The sequence below is a fragment of the Muscardinus avellanarius genome, assembly GCF_963383645.1.
Source record: "Muscardinus avellanarius genome assembly, chromosome: 20".
NCBI classification, from domain to species: Eukaryota; Metazoa; Chordata; class Mammalia; order Rodentia; family Gliridae; genus Muscardinus; species Muscardinus avellanarius.
In genome coordinates, this window is record NC_137806.1 from 18,861,455 (window position 1) to 18,878,475 (window position 17,021).

Genomic DNA, 17,021 nt, shown 5'->3' on the forward strand with positions numbered 1-17,021 from the left:
TCTCTCATGCACTGGATTTCAGAATACTAAATGAGATTAGTTGAGGATGAAGAAAGGAATTGGAAGACCAATACATTATCCCTCAAGGACTAGGTCACAAACAAACAAAAGGTGTTATTCCCGAAAATGACTTGGCCGAAAAAGAAATCAGGAAAAAATGAGAGGAGAATGGCTTGAGATAAATTCTAGTATAATAAATGAGCAATGGGTAATGAAGACCCATCCAGTGAGCAATGGGTAATCACGATCCATCCAATGAGCAATGGGTAATGAAGATCCATCCAATGAGCAATGGGTAATGAAGACCCATCCAATGAGCAATGGGTAATCAAGATCCAGCCAATGAGCAATGGGTAATGAAGACCCATCCAGTGAGCAATGGGTAATAAAGACCCATCCAATGAGCAATGGGTAATGAAGACCCATCCAATGAGCAATGGGTAATCAAGATCCAGCCAATGAGCAATGGGTAATCAATATCCAGCCAATGCCGACAATGAGTAATGAAGGTCCATCCCATGAGCAATGGGTAATGAAGATCCATTCAATGAGCAATGGGTAATGGAAAACCCTTCCAATGAGCAATAGGCAATGAAGATTCATTTCATGAGACACAGGACTGTCCTCTGCCCTGTCTGTGTGTGGTTGCACCATCATCTCAGTGGTTAATGAGCTCCTGAGAGCACTTCCGCAGGGTCACTCCCATCATGGAACTTTTCTGGGAGGCAGGAAGGAGTTCCTCTACCTGTGGTGGAGGAAGGATAAGGTAGAGAGTAAGGAAAAAGGGTCCAAACCAGAAGCTGGTTCCTAGAGTCTGAGGCTTTGGGACCTGACTCCCCAGTCCCACCTGTGACTCCCCAGGTTGGCTCTGGGACTCCCTGGGTGCCAGTCACTTCTCAAAGAAGGCTGTGCTGCTGTGTGGAAGTGTGGCTGGCTTTCTCACCAAGGAGCCAGCTAATCTCTTGTTGCTTTAGAAATAAGATTTCAAAAGATAAAGGAGTTAGCATATAATTCTGGTGGTTATTTTGTGGGTAGTTGTTTTCTGGTTTTACCAGTGTTCCTCTGGGGCGTTTCTTGTTTCATGGTTTGTATTAACCAGCCCCAAATTCTAGAACTTTCCATCCTCCTTGGAATCACAGAATTACTGACTACTCAGAGTATGTGGGCCTGAGCACTAGTGGGTCATGGACTCCCGGCCATGAGGCCCTGTGTAGACCGGATTAGAGAGATGGGAGTGTAGGAAGGGAAGCCGAGGAGTTTAACCAGGGTCCACTCAGCACCTCTGTAGACAGCTATTTTCTGTGCTGTTTCTCTCACACCCCGCCTGGGGGGCAATCTTATTTCCCTGATTAGAAGTCCAAGAGAAAGAGAATGCGAGTCTTCTAAAAAGGAAACAGGCTTCGGGAATGTCCCTTCACTTTCCTGGGAGATGATGGCTCCTCGGAGCTTCTTAGGAGGTTAAGCAAGCTCACAGAATCTGAGTTAGCAGCAGGCTGCATGGTCTCTGATAACAGAATCCTTTTCTTCTCATTCTAGTGAAGACAGAGTAATCGAGCACTACAAGAAACTGAATGGCCAGACGAGAGGTCAAGCCATCGTGAAGTAAGTGGTGGGGTCCGTGTGTGTAAGTCTATCGTGTATCAGGAGCCTCCACATCTGCGGGGAAAGATATGGGGGTAGGGGGCAATGTTTCAATCGAATCTTGAAGTTAAAAAAAAAAAATCACTCCCAGAACTTTATCTCCCACCAAAAAAAAAAACAAAAAAAATCATGTATGTCATACCAGTTCTGCCAAATAACCACTGCTGTGTGCGCTGTGTGTGTTTTCTTCCCAGCTACATGAGCATCGTGGAGTCTCTCCCAACCTACGGGGTTCACTATTATGCCGTGAAGGTAAGTGAATTCATCTGGGGAAGGCTATCTACCCGGCCCTAAAACAATTAGCAAACAAACAAACAATCTTCTTGGGTTTTGTTTTGTTTTGTTTCCTTTCGTCCTTATTTTTTGGAGGAATAGAAGCTGGAGGGGTAACTTGGTCAAGAAGATCACATATCACAGGAAGTTGGGCAACTGAATCTTATCTCTAGAGTGCTAAGACTTGATACAGTTGCTCTCCAAAACTTTTCTTTTCTTTTTAGAAGTTGTTTAATAAGCCTCTCCTTCCTTTTGGTCTCAGAGGAATCCTGAGAGATCGGGACATCATGGCATCCCAGTAGGAAGACTCTGTCAAATACAGGAACTATACAGCATAGAAACTTTCAGCAGAATCTAGTGCTTTCCTTGATGGTCAGTGCCACATAGCTTTTCAGGAGAAGAACCGGGATTAAAGGATGACAAATTGCATACGAGACCTTATTTAAAAAGATAACTTCTGTCGTCCTCTCCTCCTCCTTTTCCTCCTCCTTCTCCTCTCCCTCCTCCTTGCAAAATAAGGTTTTTTTCAATTTAGAATAATAGATTGATAATGTATTTAAATTTTACCTAACCTCTTATAGATCTTATGCTAATAAACTAAAAAAACAATAACTGTCTTGACCGTAAGAATCCAAGACACAGAGGTTCTTTTTTAATATCAAGAGTGACACCAACTCCATTGTAAATTCTATTTTATTTTATTCTTTATGTGAAAGATTGGGACCTCTTCCTTGAAATAATAGATATAAATGTCCTCCAGGAACCCATGAAACAGAAAAATTCCTCTTCTTCCTTCACTTACCCCTATATGAAAAATTTAACTGAGTCGTCATTGCATTGCCCCAGATCCAGCCAAATAGAACAGAAAACACTTCTGATCACAAGACAGTTTCACCAACAACCTGAGATTCTTGTGCTCTTTTACCAGTCTCTTTTCCTATGTTTCCATCCAACTTTATTTTTAACTGGTGTGTGTGTGTGTGTGTGTGTGTGTGTGTGTGTGTGTGTGTGGTGCTGGGGATGGAAACCAGGGGCATTCTACCTCTGAGCTACACCCCCAGCCCTATTTTTTTATTCTCTATTTTGAAACAGGGTCTCGCTAAGTTGCAGAGGGCTGAGGCTGGCTGCAAACCTTTGATCCTCCTGTTTCAGCCTCCCAAGTGCTGGGATTACAGGCGTGCGCCACCACGCCTGGCTATTTTTAACCTCTTTACACTAAAATATGCACTGTGTGTCATCCTTCTGTGTCAGCCATGGCAACTTGCATAACACTTTGCTATGCAGTGAATCACCTGTATCTTCTGTTAACACTGCAGACAATTGATGGTAAAGACCATGCGTTGTATTCTACTACATATTCCCAGAGCACAGCAGAGCATTTGGCACATGGTAGATGCTCAGTAAATATTTACTGAGTAAATGTGCACTGAGAATTGAGTTAAGCAGTTGAATGTCCACATTTTCATGCTAAGAACAAGTGTTGGAATTAGAGCTATGAGGCACCTATGGGGACTCCAGTCCCATCCAGCAGCTTGAATCAAGCTCTCTTAAAGTCTGCAGTAGTTAAATTCTCCCTAAAGTCCTACCAAAGTTCTTCCCTCCCATGGCTCTTAATCCCTCTTCACCATCATTCACAGGACTCCTGCAACCATCACACCAGCCCTTGCCCTTCCCATAAAACTGTCCGTGTCACCCGCCTATATAACTGAGCATTCTTCCATGAAGGGTGCATCAGTCAGTTTCCAAGGAAATTACGTTTTCCCTTGTCTTCAGCCAAGCCAGGAAATCTCTTAGCCTATGTTTATCTTCTGCGGCCCTACACTCACCTGTATTCCTTTTGGTATCCTAGGACAAGCAGGGGATACCATGGTGGCTGGGACTGAGCTACAAAGGAATCTTCCAGTATGACTACCACGATAAAGTGAAGCCAAGGAAGGTGAGGGTCATCTTTGTTGACTGAATGGTTCTTGTGTTGAGAGAGAAACAAGGTTCGTAGAAGGAGTAAAAATGCTAACACCGCGTAGCCCAAGGGCCTGCCGATCCCCTGCTCATTTAAGGTATGCGAATTACTCCACAGTAAGCCTGCCTGTTTCCCTGGGTAAATATTATTTCTCCCCGTCTCTAAGGAAACTTAAGCTGTTATAATTACTTAAGAAGATGCGTAACTCAGTTCTCCCCAAAGCAGCAAAAACTATTTGAGAGGCTGTTGTGCTCCTTACTTTTCTGGGGGAAGGGGAGTGTATATTCTGCAAAAATGAAGAAACATCTCTCTTGAATCCTGAGGCGAATCTGAGCTTTGCTGAAGGTGTGGGGATAGGGTAGGGGAGGCAGGAAAGCTAGAAGAGCGGCTGGCGTACCATAAGCGCCAGGCATGGTGGCGCAGGCGTGTAACCCCAGCATTTGGAAGGCTGAGACAGGAGGATCGTGGTTCCGGACAGCCTCAGCTACTTAGGGAAGCCCTTTGCAACTCAGTGAGACCCGGTTTCAAAATAAAAGAATAAGCCAGGCATAGTGGTGCACGCTTGCAATCCCAGCACTTGGGAGGCTGAGACAGGAGGATTGTACATGTTCGAAGCCAGCCTCAGCTACTTAGTGAGGCTCTCAGCAACTTAGTGAGACCCTGTTCCCAAATAAAGTATAAAATAGGTCTGGGAGTGTAGCCCAGAGGTAGAAAAGCCCCTGGGTTCCATCTCCAGTACCACAATAATTAATTAATTAGATTAAATAATAAAAATAAGGGAGGTGGCTCAGAGGTAGAATGCCCCTGGGTTCCATGCCCAGTACAACAACAACAACAACAACAACAACAACAACAAAGAGTCATGAGCAATAAAGATAGCGAGAGGAGCAGGCCTTGAAAGCCAACAGATATTTTATGGCACAGTAGAAGTGCTCAGAAATTAAGGTCATTTGCCCAAAAGAAAGGAAGGGAAGCAGAGAGGATCTGCTGAGTTATTAGAAACACAAAATGGAATGCTGGAAGCGCGGGCACTGTGTTTGAATTTTCTGTTTTCATTTACACACATTTTTTTTTAAGCCAGAACAAATTGAAAAATTATAATGGAAAAATATCCATGAGGCAAGTGCTGTCATTCAGAATCTCTTGCAGAGAATGACAGAGCGAGGGTTCGTAGTTCAGACCCTGCACTGCATATTAAAAGTCTATCGAAACCACACTCGCGTTAGCAGAGAGAGCGCAGTCTTGGTCCGTTATGTCATTCTAGATTGCTTTCCAAGCTTCCTCATCCATGGGTAGGATTGAAGCCACACTACATACCTGAGCTTATCCTACACTCTCTCTAGTTAATGACATCTGTTCTTAGCCAACTTCTTTATTTTAATATACTTTTATTGGTGCATAGCAGTCTCTCATCATAATGAAGTGTGGTGTGATAGGGAGCCAACTTCTTTATTAAATTAATGGGGAGAAAAATGACCCTGTGTTGGGGAGCATTTTTCACCCAATTGATCTGCAGTAAGTCTCTTAAGTTCTAAGTCAGATCCAGAGGAAATGATGGAGGGATTTCTCCCTGGGAACATGGATCTTCGGGGGCTGTGTTATTTTGTGGCTATCTCCAAAACCTGTTTCCATTTATATGCACGAGAAATGGCTTGGTCCGCGGGCTCGCATTTTCCGCTCCTCGGCTTTCCCGGTCACGGGGTCACTAAGCTTCTCCCTGCCTGTGTCTTTCTTCCCACTTGCCCTGAGCGTCTTCCTACGTGGCCTTTCCAGTTCTCCGCGTCCTTTCCTTGTCCAGTTCTTTCTTTACGTCCTCCCTCTTTTCACACGGCCCCTCTTCTCTTTACAAACTGCCTGCCTGATTTTTCTGCTTGCAAAAGCCAAGAACACCCCACAAGCCTTTAACAAAACCCTGCTCGCCGTCTGCTCAGCTCTGCCTCGCCCTCGGTGGTGGAAGACCAAACCAACATGGATGCTTGAGGTCCACAGCGGAGTTAATTAAAAGCCAGCAGTTGGAATCGCTCCCTCCAAGCGTTTTTTAAAAATACATCCTAACGAGTATTCAGACTAGTCCCGTTCAATGTAGTAATATGTTTAGGCAGTTTTTATTTCTCTAATTGTGGTTCTAATGAAGTCTGGAAAGGTAATGTGATAGCACTTTATATATGTCAAATGCAGCGCTGGACCTATAGCAAAGACCCAATAAATTGCAGTTATTAGTGTAAGACTGGAAAGTGGGCTTCAAGATGAGGTAAAGTAAGAACCCAGAAGCATGAATAATCCACACCAAATAAGAGAACTTGTAGCAACTTGTGGAACTTTTCTGGGTGGGTGAATTAAAAATGTTAAAAGGTCAGGATGTCTTTCCAGGCCTGGGCTCTAGCTCACACTGAGTTGTTATTTGAAGTAAATTATGTTTCCGTGGCCTTTGAGGAAGAAGTTGGATGCTCACGCCTATTACCAGCTGAAGGGCTACTGGGCCATTGGCGCCATCGTCCACTTATTCATTCATTCAAAAATGGCTGCTGCATACTTTTTAGGCGCCAACCATTTTTACAAATGAAACGTAAGCCAAGTGTTCCAGGCCCGCCCAGTGTGTCAGGGAGAGAACTGAGTGATGGTTGGGTCAGGGCCTACATTCTGTTGATTATAACACAATACTGTGGGCTAGGTAACTTTATAAAGAGAAGGGGTTTATTTTGGCTCACCGTTCTGACGTGGTCCAAGGGCTACATCTGGCGATGGCTTTTTTGCAAGTAGAGTCCCTGGGAGCTCAGATTAGCACATGTGAAGAGATTGGAGTGTGTATGTGTGTGCACGAATGTGTGTGCCCACATGTGTGTGTGTTCCAGTTTCTCTTCCTCTTCTTTATTTATTTTTTTAATTCTTTTGTGGTACTGGAGATTGAATTCAGGACCATTCTACCCCTGAGCTACAACCCCAACCCTATTTTTTTTATTTTGAGACAGGGTCTCGCTAAGTTGCTGAGGGCCTCACTAAATTGCTGAGGCTGGCCTCTAACCTCAGATCCCCCTGTCTCAGCCTCCCAAGTACTGGGATTACAGACATGTGCCATCACCTGGCTTCTCTCTCTCTTCTCATAAGGCCACCAGAATGCATTCAGGGAGCTCCAACCTGAAGACCTTATCCAATCCTAGTCACCCCCAAAGGTGACCTGTGGATGCCATTGTCAGACTGTTTTCTCTATCTTGACATCCCACAATGGGGATTACATTTCAACACACAAATTGCTGGGGGGACGTCCCCAAACCACATCCAACCAGAGCCGTGTCCCGCGCCCTAACGAGCCCACGTGAGCCATTCCTGGGCGGGAGTCCCCAGCTGGGCGTAAGGAGAGAAAAGTCTTTGCAAAACAGGCGAAGGGGAGCTGGGGTTTTGCAGATGGACACACCGGGGGGAGCGTGCAGGAGAGACCGGCGCGTGAGGGACACCGCAGAGCGGTGGCAAGAGCAGAGAGCGTGGGGCTGGACATTAGGCCAACAGGAGAAGCTGAGGTGGAGGCTGAGAGGCAGCCACCAGCTTCAGAGGCCACGAGGCTTTGCAAAGGTAGCTTCACCCTCTCTAGCCAGCGGGAGCCACGGGATGCACTACTCGAAGCTCAGGAGCACCAGATGAGATTTCCATTGACCTAGGAACATCCATCTGGTTAGCCGTGTGGAGGATGGATAGGGGGACACAGGACAAGGTTTAGGAATCAGGATATTTTTACGACAGGGAAGGCTAGGACTGGTGGAAGATGGGCTTGGCTCTCAGTAATAGGGATGGAGGAGGGAAGATGGAAAGGAGACATTTCTATATTTATTTATTTTGCAGTACTGGGAATTGAACCCAGAGGCATTCTACCTCCGAGTTAAATCCCAGCCTTATTTTTTAGTGTTTTTTTTTTTTTGAAACAGGGTCTCACTGAGTTGTGAAGGGCCTCGCTAAGTAGCTGAGGCTGTCCACAAACCACAATCCTCAAGTCTCAGCCTCCCAAGTGCTGGGATTGCAAGCGTGCGCCACCACACCTGGCCCGGAAAGGAGACATTTAGAAGGCAAATGTTTTGGTCAAGTCTGGGGACAACTGAGAGGGACTGCCAGGCTTCATCATCAGCCAAGGCATGGAAACTCAGAGAAAGGAAAACTAAGGGTGACGTGTACATGCGGTTAGGACATGCGGTTTGGGGCTCAGTAGGGTATCCGGGTAGCTATTGCAAGTAGGCATTTGGGTATTCATTCAGAGCTCAAGAGTGTCAAGAATTCCCAAGGTGTATCTGAACCAGAGACTGAACAGGAAGAGGAAAAGCAGGGGTCATTGCCCCCCAGAAAAGTCACCAATAGCTGTGAAAGGTTTCAGTTCTTGTCGTGATCAGAAGATGCAGAGGCAGGTGCTGACTGTGTGGGCCCTGAAGCTTGTACAGTTGGGGGCCCACTCTGAAAAACCTACGACCTGCATATAAAGTTAAGATGAGGCCTTTGAAAGGCCTGTGAGGGGGCGCAAAGCCTCGACTTCATTAGCTTCAAGGGCACCCACTTCTTAGTGCACACCTGAAGTCCCAGGACTTGGGAGGCTGAGACAGGAGGATCGCAGGTTCCAGGACAGCTGTAGCTACTCAAGCAAGACTCTCAGCAATCTAGCAAGACTGTCTTAAAATTAAAAAATAAAAATGGCTGAGGGTGTGTGGCTTGGAGACGGAATGTCAGAATGTCCCTGGGTTCAGTCTCCAATACCACAAAAGGTGGGGAGGGGGGTACCAAACTTGACAAAAATGTCGACGGGACTTAACACTCCAGACTTAACCAGAGCCATAGTTATAAAGAACTAGCTGGAAGAAGATCCAGGCCGGGCCCCTGTCCTCCTCATGCCCACCTTCGCTGCCATCATGAAAGGCCTTGTTTGTTATGTATAGGACACGTGAGAGGCTCTGAGTATACAGAGCCGCAGCCCGGGTCCGGAGCTCTGGCCCTGGGGAGGGGCAGGCACATGGTAATGATGGCCAATGCGTGTTCTCATAGAAAGTGCCGACCTCCACAACTTAGCAAGACCCTCTGCAACTTAGTGAGATCCTGTTTCTAAATAAAAAATAAAATAGAGCTGGGAAGGGAAGGAAGGAAGGAAGGAACAAATGAACGGACAGAGGGAGAAAGAAGGGCCAAAATCTGTATGCAGCGCCTCTGGGCCAGTAGTTTTCCTCTGCTCAATTGTCTGGTCGCCTCCTCCAGCCCTGTCCACTCATCTCTGCCCTAGAAAGCCCCACGGTGACTGCTGTGCTGCTGGAGGAGGGGACCCTTGCTTGAGTGTGGCCTGCGCTTGCTTCGCACACTCAGACTCAGGGAGCATCAGCCAGGCCCAGCGGGTGTGGCCGCAGTGTCTTACACACCCCAAGCAGAGACGAGGCTTAACGAGGCGCAGGTGAGGGGAGCCCTCCAGGTGGCACCGCTCCCTCCTGGCACCCAGGCCAGGCTGCCTTGAGCCTCCAGCGATGCTCAGAAAATGGAGTGGCACCCAGTTCCAAGCACCTGGAAGCCTGTGGCAGCAGCTGCATCTCCAGCCAGGGCAGCTGCTCCCACCTGGGCAGACGGAGGCCTCCGGGAGTACTCTGGCCCAGTTACGGCGGCTGCCAATGGTGCCAGGAAGCGTTCAAGTAGCAGCAGGGGCAGGGCTTGAGCCTGCTGCCTCCCTTTGAAGGGCCTGGAGGCATCCTTCAGTGTGCACAGCAAACCAGCCAGAGGATCCAGGAGCTGCCTGTGACACTCACTCAAGTGTTCCCAGATGGCCCAGCAAAAACCAAAATAAAATACTCAAAAAAGCCACTGAAGACAAAGCTGGGTGCAGTGGTGCATGCCTGTAATCCCAAAACTTAGGAGGCAAAGACAGGAGGATCGTAGGTTTGAGGCCAGTGCATGGTAACCTAGGGGAGGCCCTTTTCCAAAGTAAAATAGGGCTGGGGTTTAGCTCAAAGAGAGAACACCCCTGGGATCAATCTTCATACAAAAGAAAGAAAAGAAAAGAAGAAAAAGAGAAAGAGGGAGGGAGACTGAAAGGGGGTAGCTGTGGCTGTCCAGAAACGGGCAGGGGCCAGGTGTGGTGGCGCACACTTGTAATCCCAGTACCTGGGAGGCTGAGACAGGAGGATCGTGCTTCGCGGCCAGCCTCAGCTACTTAGGGAGGCCCTTTGCAACTCAGTGAGACCCTGTTTTAAAATAAAGAATAAAGCCGGGTGTGGTGGCGCATGCTTGTAATCCCCACGCTTGGGAGGTGGAGACAGGAGGATAGCGCAGGTTCGAAGTCAGCCTCGCTGGCTTAAGAGACCCTGTTTCCAGATAAAAGTAATAAAAAAAAAAATGGGTCTGGGAGCATAGGCCAGAGGTAGAAGGGTTTCCAGGAATCCCAGTACCACCAAAAAAAACCAAATAAATAAAACTAAAGAATAAAAAAACAGGGCTGGGGGTATAGGTCTGAGGTAGAAAGCCCCTAGGTTCCATCCCCAGTACTGAAAGAAAAAAGCAATCCTGAGATGGGCAGGGCTGTAGCTTGGTCCCGGGCCGGCTTGCCATCCCTGCTCGGGTTCACCCTGTGTCACGCGGTCCGCACTCTGAAGCTTGGTGGCTCTGGGAGATGGAGTCGAGCCTGAGGTGTCCCTTAGCTGGAGTACAGAGCGCAGGGTACGCCCTCCTCAACATGCCTGGCTGTCCCCCCCTGGACCTTCCAAACAAACAGGCTCCTGACCTTCCCAAAGCCGGGAGCTGCCGAGTTTTCAGATGCTTCAGAACAAACAAAAAGCCGCTTTTTGCCTTCGGAACACGTGTTGTGTCAGGAATAGCGAGACGTGTGGACATTTCACAGACCGGGTTTTGGCTTTTGAATGTGTTCAGAAGAGTTCAAAGATGCTGAACTCCTGAAGACCAGCTCCCCCGGTGTTTGGGGATGCCGTGCAGAGGAGTGGCTTCCGAAGTGCCCTTAAAAAGCAGCAAGCAAAGCCGGGCGGGGTGAGCACGCTTGTCATCCCCGCACTCGGGAGGCTGAGACTGGGGGATCGTGGTTCGAGGACAGCCTCAGCGACTTAGTGAGGCCTTCTGCAACTTAGGGAGACCTTGTTTCAAAATAAAGAAAAATAAAGCTGGGGGTGTAATTCGGAGGTTAAATACCCTGGATTTCATCCCTAGCAACACACACACACACACACACACGCACACACACACACACGCACACACACACACGCACGCACACACACACACACACACACACACACACGCACACACACACACACAGCAACCAACAGGACCACAGGTTTATTTTGAAATCTGTGATAGCTGTACGTTCCCCAGGAATGGTCCTCGCTTGTGTCTCTGAGTTCTTTTTAAAGGATCAGACACAAGCCAAACAGCATCTGTGAGTAGGTTGCAGATACATTTTCCAGCACTAGGAATTGAACCTGAGTACATCCCCAGTCCTTTTTATTTTTTATTTTTAGATAGGGTCCTACTAAATTGCCCAGGCTGGCCTTGAACCTGTTATCCTTCTACCTCAGCCCCGCGAGTAGCTGGATTACAGGTGTGTGCCACTACACCCATAAAGTTGCAGAAGTTTCTATGAGATATCAAATGGGCCCTCATGAACTCTCTTTTTTTATTTTATTTGTGAGTGTGTGTCTCATGTGTGTTGGTGAGAATATGTGTGTGTGTGTGTGTGTGTGTGTGTGTGTGTTACTGGAGGTGGAACCCAGAGGCTTTCTACCTCCAGGCTATACTCCCAGACCTTTTATATATTTTATTTGGAAACAGGGTCTCACTGAGTTGCTGAGAGCCTCACTAAGTAGCTGAGGCTGGCTTCAAACTCGTGCAATCTGCCTGTCTCAGCCTCCCAAGCGCGGGGATTACAAGCGTGTGCCACCACGCCCTGCTGTTGGTGAGAATTAAACCCAAAGCATTCTACCTCGAAGCTACACTCCCAGTCCTATTTTGGTTTTTTGTTTTTTTGTTTTTGTTTTAATTTTGAAATAGGGTTTTGCTAAGTTGCAGAGGCTGGCCTTGAACCTCTGAACCTCCTGTCATAGCCTCCCAAGTACTGGGATTACAGCTGTGCTATCATGCCTGGCCCCTCATCAGCTCTCAGGAAATCCTTCTACCTCCACCTTGCATCACCCTCGCCCTCTGCCTTCCTCCCACTTCTGAGCTCTTGCCCCCGTGCAGGCCGCGTGACACTTGGAAGCATCGCTTTGACTGCGCTAACTCCCTTCCTGCCCGTGGCTAGTAGTCTTGGTCCTCTTCATACGCAGCACAGCAGAGCATCCACGCATGAGAGCCGACATGGTCTGCGTGTCTGTCTCGGCTTAGCAAAGTGGAGAGAACTAGAGGGAGATCACAGGGTCAGACGACAAGAAAATCTTGCAGCTATGTAGATATTTGACCCTATTTTATTCTAGTTTTAGGAATTCCATTTTAGCACGTGTGCGTGTATATGTATAGGAACAAGCGCCGCCTAAGTGAGAGGCGTGGCATTTCCCAAGCTAAAGGCCCATGGGCTTCGGGGAACAACGGAAACACTGTCCAGTCGGCACTTAGGCCTGGGGTCTCGAGCTTCGTCGTGGTGTACATTTGCAGCCGTACACAGACCCACACCATCCAAACAGAAGCCTGGCCATCAGCAGTGACACTGGCCACCCCGTGAGTTGTTTTTTTTTTTTTTTTCTTGGTGGTACTGGGGTTCCTGGAAGCCCTTCTACCTCTGGGCTACACTCCCAGACCTATTTTATATTTTTATTTGGAAACAGGGTCTCTTACGCCAGCGCAGCTGGCTTCGAACCTGCGCGATCGCGCGATCCTCCTGTCTCCGCCTCCCAAGCGCGGGGATTACAAGCGTGCACCACCACGCCCTGCTCACCCCGTGAGTTTTGACAGTACTGCTGGTACAAACAAGTATATTTACTCTTTCTTTCTTGAAAACATGTGAATGAGAAATAAATTATATATATATATATACATATATATATGTAAATTACTTATTTATAGTATACAAATCATACATAAGTAAATATATAATAAAATATATGATATCTATTTGATATATGTATGTTTATCAAATACATGTCTCTGATATATAAATATATTTCTATATTTCTATATTTTATATATTTATATATCAAAAGAGGATTGCAGGTTCAAGGCCAACCTCAGTAACTTAGAGTTTATTAACTCTTGCAGAATCGGGATTTTACAGAGCAAAGATAATAAGATTTCCTTGAATAAAGGTCCCTCTGGCAGGCCGTATCTGAGGAAGGGGGCGTCAGCGAGCAGAGAGTGTGAAGTAGGTGATTCATAAAACCTCCCTGGGAGGGACACTCCGTCAGTAAATCACCAGGACAGATGGCGCGCCCGCCAGCCCGGGGTCAACGAAAGCGCTCCGTTGAGGGAGAATGGCGACGGCAGTCCGTGTTCCGTTCTCAGCAGACAACATTTACTTATTTATTGGATATGCAATTAGGGGGGCTTTTATGCACACTTAGATGCACAATTAGGAGCATCATGGGGTCCCTTCTGAGGCATTAGGGGGAGCGAGGGAAGTAATTGGCCAGCCCCTCTGCCCCGAGCAGCCAGCATGGCTTCCTGCGACGCCTGCGAGTGTCTCAGAAGCAGGGACATTGGCTCTGGGAATTGATGAATTACTGTCACCTTCTCAGATTAGTAAAGATTTTTGAACTGTCTGTGATGATGAGACAGGAAGGGGAGATAATATTTACAGGAAATATTCCATTAACGATGAGCTGGCTCCCGGCGGCTTAGCCTGCTAAATTATTCAGCGTGATAAGAACTCTGTTGAGGAGCTGCTGACTCTTTGGATGGGCCTGACTCACTGCCTGTTGCCAAGCTCTCGGCTGGTCCTGGCTGGGTGGCTTCCTCATACCGGCATCTCGGAAGCCGCCACGCCTGGGAAGAGCATTCCTAGCATTTTGCACCCTGAGCTATTGACAGTGCAGGATCAAAGAGGCTCCTCCATCTGCCTCTTATCGGTGCCTCAGATCTCAACGCAGGCCTGAGTGGACCTGGAAGGGCTCTGTGCCTGTGGGTGACAGGCTCAGGCCACGGGTCATCAAGGAGGGCAGGCCTCGCAGCTGAGGAGCAGGCCTGCTGAGGGATGTCAGGGAGCCGGAGGGGACAAAAGGGCATATGGGTGCCATTTAAAAATGGCTCTCAGCTGGGCACCACCGTGCATGCCTATAATCCCAGTACTGGGGGAGGTTGAGACAAGAGGATTGCAGGTTGGAGGCCAACCTCAGTAACTTAATGAGATCCTATTTCAAAAAATAAATAAATATAAAGGGCTGGGGGTAGCCAGGCATGATGGCACACGCTTGTAATCCCAGCATTTGGGAGGCTGAGACAGGAGGATCGCACGGGTTCAAAGCCAGCCTCAGCTATTTAGTGAGGCTCTCAGCAACTTACTGAGACCCTATTTCCAAATAAAGTATAAAAATAGGTCTGAGAGTATAGCCCAAAGGTAGAAAGCCTCTGGGTTCCACCCCCAGCACCACCAAAAAAAAGGGGGGGTCTGGGGGTGTAGCTCTGAGGTAGAATGCCCCTGGTTCAATCCCCAGTACCAAAAAGAAAAAAGAGAAAAACGCAAATAAAATTAACTTTCCAAGCCAGGCGTGGTGGTGCACGCTTGTAATCCCCACACTTGGGAGGCGGAGACAGGAGGATCGCGCAGGTTCAAAGCCAGCCTCGCTGACTTAAGAGACCCTGTTTCCAAATAAAAATATAAAACAGGTCTGGGAGTGTAGCCCACAAAAAAAAAAAAAAACTTTCCAACATCTAATCCCAGTATTTGGGAAACTGAGACAGGAGGATCGCAGGTTCAAGGGCAGCCTCAGCAATTTAGCAAGACCCTGTTTCGAAATAAAAAGGGCTAAGCCGGGAATGGTGACACACGCACGTGTGTGTGTGTGTGTGTGTGTGTGTGTGTGTGTGTGTGTTTCTGGAGATTGAATCCAGGGGTATTCTACCTCCGAACTATACCCACGCCCTACTTTTTACTCTTTATTTTGAAACACTATCTCACTAAGTTGCAGAGGGCCTTTAAACCCAGTACTTGGGAGGCTGAGACAGGAGGATCACAGGTTTGCGGCCAGTGTCAGCTACTTAGTGAGGCCCTCCGCGACTTAGTGAGGCCCTATTTCAAAATAAAGAGTAAAAAGTAGGGCTGGAATGTAGCTCTGGGGTAGAATGCCCTGGGTTCAATCTCCAGTTCTTAAAAAAAAAAAACTAAATAAAATAAAAAGGGCTGGGAATATAGTTCAGAGGTAGAATGCTCTGGGTTCAATCTTTAGTATCAAATAAATAAGTAAATAAATCTCTATAATGAAGAGGGAAAAGGCAGTGGTATTCTAAGCAAATTGGGATCTCATTCTGATATGAAAAAACATTTTCCTTGACACATAATGTTTGTACATATAGTGTTTTGATTTATGTATATAGTGCATAGCAAAAAGATCTCATTTGGTAGGCTTGGATCCTAGACATGGCCCTTCTCAAACCACCAGTATCAACCATGGTGGTGTTATCTCTGTTGAAAGAGGAACCCCAGTCTCTCCTCCTATTCAAGAATTGGAGTCACCTGTTAGGTGTAGGAGTACACACCAGAACTTGGGAATCTGAAACAGAAGTATCACAGGTTCTAGGCCACCTCAGCTACTTGGCAACTTAGTGAGACCCTGTTTCAAAAAAAAAAAAAAAAAAAAAAGACCTGAGGTTAGCTGGGAGGTAGAATACCCCTAGGTTCAATCCCCACTACAAGAGAGAAAAAAAAAAAAGTACGAGAAAAATTATAATCATCTGAGTGGTTTGAGCTGGAGTGTTAGAACTTTGGTAGAGGGTTTGGAATCTAAAGTTCTTGCCAAAAAAAATAGTGCCTATATGAGGGTTTCTGAGGGAAAATCAGGGTCACGGTGAGTCTCAGTGGGAACTGAGCCTGCCTCTGATGCCAGGAACCTACGTGGGCCCTCTGCACTGCCTGACCCTGGCTGAGAAGACCCTCGTGCTCACAGACCTCCATCCACCTTCTCCCGCTGCTTGAAAGAAACCTCCTATTCTTGCCTGCCGCGTGGAGATTTATAGCAATCTGGGGTTGCTGTAAACACCAAATGAACAGCTGAAAAACAACAACAGCAATAATCATAAAGCACTAAGAAACTGAAGCCATTACCAGTTACAGAACAGACAACACTTTGAAAAGCGCAACCCATTCTCCTAGACTTCCTCCTTGTGGGTGAGGAGCGGCTCTCCCTCTGAAAGTTCACTCACTCACTTGGACTCCTGTAATCCAGTCCTTGGGAGGCTGAGACAGGAAGATCATGGGTTCAAGACCAGGCTCAGCAACTCGGTGAGACCCTGTTTCAAAATTAAAATAATAACGAGGAGGAGAAGAAAAAGGACTAAGAGTTTAGCTTAAAGGTAAAATGTCGCTGGGTTCAACCCCCAGTACCTCCCCCCAACAAAAAAAGAGCCAGGCACCATGATGCATGCCTGTAATCCCAGTACTTGAGAGGCTGAGACAGGAGGGTCGCAGGTTCAAGGCCAGCTTCAGCAACTTAGCAAAATCCTCAGCAACTTAGTGAGACCCTGGTTCAAAATAAAAAGGGCTGGGACTGTAGCTCAGAGGCTGAATTTGGGGTCCCCACCAAGATTCTAGACACAGAGAGTCTCATGGCCTTTCCCACCCCTCAAGGTGTTGGGGACACATTTTGTGAAGTTTGAGGAATACGGCTGCACATCCAAGCAGTTCACTGGGAACCTCCAACGTGATTCCCCTGCATACTTTTGTTATAAAGATGTTTTAGTTTGTTCAAATCAAATTCTTCCCTAGAACAGTTACAAAAGATGCTTTATAAACCAGTGACCCCCCCACCCGAAGGTCCAAAGTGAATCTCCACCAAAGAAGAATTTTGGTGTTTTTGATCATTATTAAGAAAAAAAGTGATAACTCATTATTGTTATTTTTAACTTTTTCATTTTGGTACTAGGGATTGAACCCAGGGGCAACATTCCCAGCCCTATTTTATTTTTATTTTTTTATTTTGAAACAAAGTCTCATTAAGTTCCTGAGGGCCTCACTATGTTGCTGAGGCTGATCTGGAACCTGCGATCCTCC

The 17,021-nt window shown here is 47.1% G+C and overlaps 1 protein-coding gene across 6 annotated transcripts in view; it reads left to right on the top strand.

The window, feature by feature from the left end:
• FRMD4A (FERM domain containing 4A) overlaps positions 1-17,021 on the top strand; it is a gene marked incomplete at both ends in the record, with an annotated part of 621,402 nt that overhangs the window by 530,788 nt on the left and 73,593 nt on the right. For all 6 annotated transcript variants that reach the window (XM_080717053.1, XM_080717052.1, XM_080717050.1 and 3 more), the window contains 3 exons: positions 1,537-1,602; positions 1,836-1,893; positions 3,764-3,850. In XM_080717053.1, the coding sequence (XP_080573179.1) occupies positions 1,537-1,602; positions 1,836-1,893; positions 3,764-3,850 (211 nt within the window). The remainder of the gene's footprint in view (positions 1-1,536; positions 1,603-1,835; positions 1,894-3,763; positions 3,851-17,021) is intronic.